The 4062-nt window shown below is 40.2% G+C and overlaps 1 protein-coding gene across 3 annotated transcripts in view; it reads right to left on the bottom strand.

Moving 5' to 3' along the window:
* LOC104121974 (CREB binding protein) overlaps nucleotides 1-4062 on the bottom strand; it is an 83605-nt gene that overhangs the window by 57972 nt on the left and 21571 nt on the right. For all 3 annotated transcript variants that reach the window (XM_035889664.1, XM_035889663.1, XM_009634046.2), the window contains one exon: nucleotides 3122-3298. In XM_035889664.1, coding sequence (XP_035745557.1) covers nucleotides 3122-3298 — 177 coding nt within the window. The remainder of the gene's footprint in view (nucleotides 1-3121; nucleotides 3299-4062) is intronic.

Genomic DNA, 4062 nt, shown 5'->3' with positions numbered 1-4062 from the left:
TCTTAGGAGAGTGGTAGCCTGAATTTGGATTAAAAAACCCCAAACATTCCACTGCTGCAGCAAAGGTTTATCCAGCCTGGCAGTGAGAAAATTCCCGGTTAGCGTTTGGGACAGCGGTGCTGCACATGATGCTGCTTAGAGTAACGTGGGTTAGGAAACATGCTCATCTTTCACTTTACTTTTGCAGTGTACGCATAAGGTTACAGAGAAAGGCAAATGATTGAAGGAGTATTTAAAAAATGTCTTGCTTTTCAGGACCAAGGGGTCTTAAGACAAGGGCTGCACCTTTCTATTTCCTCTTATTTAGATATTCTTAGCGGTAACCAAAGCGTTTAACATCATGCTGGAATCTGGCTTCCTGCCTCCAACATGCCACATATAACCAATATTTTCATTCACATGGGTTTGTCTCTCACATGGAATAGTACTTTTGGGCCCCTTAAGATAAGAATAGTATAGAGGGCTGGTTTAGCAAGATATGTGGTTCCAATCATCTCACAAAAAACCCTGGAGGTCTTTTTTAAAAAGATGTAGTTGGTCTTTCACTTGCTGTAGTAGATGGAGGCTGAACTGGTCCTCCCCAGGTTCATTTCTGATAGATGGTAACACAACCCTGTACCCCGTTCCACTTCACTCCTGCCTCCTGCAGGGAACAGGACAGGCCCTGTCTCCAGCAAGCCACGCACAAGGCCAAACGCATTAAATCAAACCACCATCTCTAGGGTGCTAAAGCACCACAGGACACAGCAAATGGCGAAAGGATTGCGGCAAGAAAAGCATGGTGTAATAGTTCAAACACTGCAACTCTGCTCTGGGGAGCTGCCTCTGTCACAAGCAACTTTTCACAAGTGCCATTTGGGTCATATTTTAGTTGCCCAATGTGAGACACGGACATCACTTCCATGAGTTAGAGGAGCACACATCTAACCGATGTGAATGTTATTTTACCCTTAGATAATGCCTTAACGTATGAAATGTGGAAGGCTTTAGCAAGCCAGAGCCTACAAACCTCAAACTCAGAGTCAGCAGATTCTTCCAGTCTTACTCTCTTTGTGCCTCTCACCCTCATGTTTAGAACTGGGGCAAAACATCTTTATCTCCGAGAGGCACTGTGAAAATTAACTAATTCAAAGTATATGCCTGCTCCAGTGATGACTGCCACAGAAGAGACTGTTTGGAAAAGATTGGCTGAGTGAAATACATTACTACATATAGTCAACAAGGCCCACAGCTACACACTGAGCAGCAAAAATAGAACAAAATGTTGACTATACGCTCTTTCAGAGGGCACCGTTCATATTGTATGCTGAATAGAGCAAAGTCCCTGTGGAAAGAACAGCATATGGCCATGTATGTACTATTACCAAATAATTACACTGCCTTACCCACTGCTGCCAAGTAAAGGTTAAAATTTAACAAGTCTGACATTTCTTTTTAAATTCTTGGCTTTGCAATAAAAATGTTTAGATGGGAACTTCAGGTTTTAAAGATGAAAGTTCCACCCCCACCAGGACAGCAATCAAACTCTAAGCACCACACAATCCATAAGCAGGGCTGAGTGAGACCTTTTGGCTCGACAGTACAGATGTCTATCGGCTGAAATGGCTATTACTCTCTGTATTGGCTTGAGGGAGAAAAAGATCTATTGGCCATACAAAGCTTTTGACACCTGAGAAACAAAGAAAGATGGGTTTGATTGTCCTCCCAGAAGACAATTGATATTTATGACATTTTAAAGAAGCTGCAATTGATAGTACTGGGAAAGTAAGTTTCCCTTACTTTCCTCTGTCTCTCAGACAAGATGGGAGAAGGGAAACTGAAAGTTTTTTCTTTTACTTCCTCCCCCCCCACTAGACAAGCCTTGATGACAAATGCCTTTTTTATTCCAGACGAATAGCTGCCATTACATCCTGTACTAGTAACCAAGTACATTAAGATTTAGGCTTCCCAAAACCTGACTTTTAAATGAGCAGAAAATGAGGCTTCGGAATCATCCAGTCCCTGAGCACTTTGGGCAGATTTACAGGTTCTCTGCAGAATCAGAGCAGTAATTCATTTGCTTTACACCTAATTCAAAGTTCAAGTATTTTAAAAACAAAATTAGAATAGTCACGCAGCAAATTGTCTTTTACAAATATTCTGCATGAGTGCAAGCGGTACTCTGAAGATGGTCTTAATCCCAGTCACCAGCTCCTTCCCATCATCATAAGCAGTAAATGACAGATGGTATTAAACAAAGATTTCACAGCGTAACTAAACGAAAATTAGGAAGTGGTCCTCTAAAATCAGGCGAAAAGAGGAAGTTTATTACATCCTGTTCCCTCTCATATATAGCCTTATTAGCGATAGGCAGGTAGCAAACTCACTGATGGAAGGACAAGCATTGCTTGTGCCAAAAAATAGCTGGGTTTCTAGTTAAATTAAAAAATAAGCAATTTGCATCTTATGGAAGGTTTTACAAGTTTCTATAGTAACTGCTATCATGTATAAGAATATAAAATGCAACAAGCTGGAGTTTCCATAGAAACTACACAAGCAGTTTGATTAATAAGCAGACATACCGAGACAAATGGGAATATTTAATTTCACTTTATAAAGAAAACTCTAGTAAGCAGAGTACTACAAACTTGGGCAAGGTATCCTAATAAGAACTACTCTCATAGCTTGCGAGCTGCCAAGTCATGGACAATATAAACTGAGAAGCATGTAGTGTGATTACCGTATCAGATTCAACAGATATGAAATGCACTCTTTAGTTTCAAGAAGCTGATGATGTATCCAACACATTCTCATTGATTTAGGAATTTAAACCTACAAACAGAGCTTACTGAGAAGACGTTTTCATCTGGTTTGGAACTAAGTGTCCCAGACAAAATGAAAGGATGTAATGTAATTCTTGTAACAAAACACTGCGATTGCTTAGAAAGTTAAATTACTGCATAAAAATGTACAAACTTTCTACACGCACTGCAGAGCGGTAGTGAGGAACCATGGGGCAACCCTGATGTTTAAATGACCATGGAGAACCAGTCCATTAATGTTGCAGTAGCTCTATCACCCAAGAATTAAGAATGCACTATCAAGACAAAATGAGTAAGGGAAACAGGCAGGTACAACTCACCATATTTGGCACACTGGTGACGGGAGTACTCTTGATGTCGGCAGGAAAAGGAGACAAACTATTCGCCATGCCTGGCTTGTTTGGTAACTGAGGATTCACTCCTGTAGCTCCCATCTGCTGCCCTCCAGTTTGACTGAAAGGCTGCCCAAAGGGACTAGTGTTACCTGTCATTCCCATCTGGAAAAGAATGAATGAAATTATTGTAATTTCCTTGATTCCAAAAGGACATCAAAAAAAAAGAAAACATTTCAAATCTCCATCTTTGCATTCACAGAGATGAAATTCCAGTTTAAGGTGCTCAATATTAAATTCTCAAGTTCACAACTTCCATCAAATTTAAATTACATTTAAAACAAATATTTTCAAAATTTACACAGCTATGTGTCTGAAGTCTTGCAATTCAACTTACAAAATCATTGTGTAAATGCAAACGAGAAAACAAGATTATCCTTCCCAGTCTGCACTGACAGAAATTACTTTTTCCAACACCACAAAAACTTCTGAAAACAAACCAACCTCAAATCCTGTAATGCTCTGTGCATGCTGTGCACAAAGCAGGACTTTGTATATAGACTAGATGGGAAGGGAATATATAGGGGCATCTAGCAAATGCTTATCAACTTATGCTTTGGTACTTGAGGAAAAGTGTCTGAGCAAAAGGACATCTCTCATCCTTAAAGTACAGCCCCAAAACTCCTGAAGAATAGCAAGCAGAAATAGGACTCCCCGTGAATAAGTGAACAGAACACCGTCCACCCAAAGAGCCATTTCACCTGAGGAACAGTCTCCCAAGAGAATGGGTGAAATGTCTATTACTCGAGCCAGTTAGTATTATGCTGGACAAAAGTTCCTGAAAAAACATTTTAGCAGGAACTGACTTCTTTCAAAGAAGATGACTAAGATGACGACCCTCCTTCCCCCCTCCAAATAAAGAGGAAATA

This window comes from Egretta garzetta, unplaced genomic scaffold (assembly GCF_000687185.1).
Source record: "Egretta garzetta isolate BGI_Z169 unplaced genomic scaffold, ASM68718v1 scaffold372, whole genome shotgun sequence".
In the NCBI taxonomy this organism is placed as follows: domain Eukaryota; kingdom Metazoa; phylum Chordata; class Aves; order Pelecaniformes; family Ardeidae; genus Egretta; species Egretta garzetta.
Note: the sequence above shows the minus strand (reverse complement) of the source record. Positions and strands in the feature narration are given on the sequence as shown.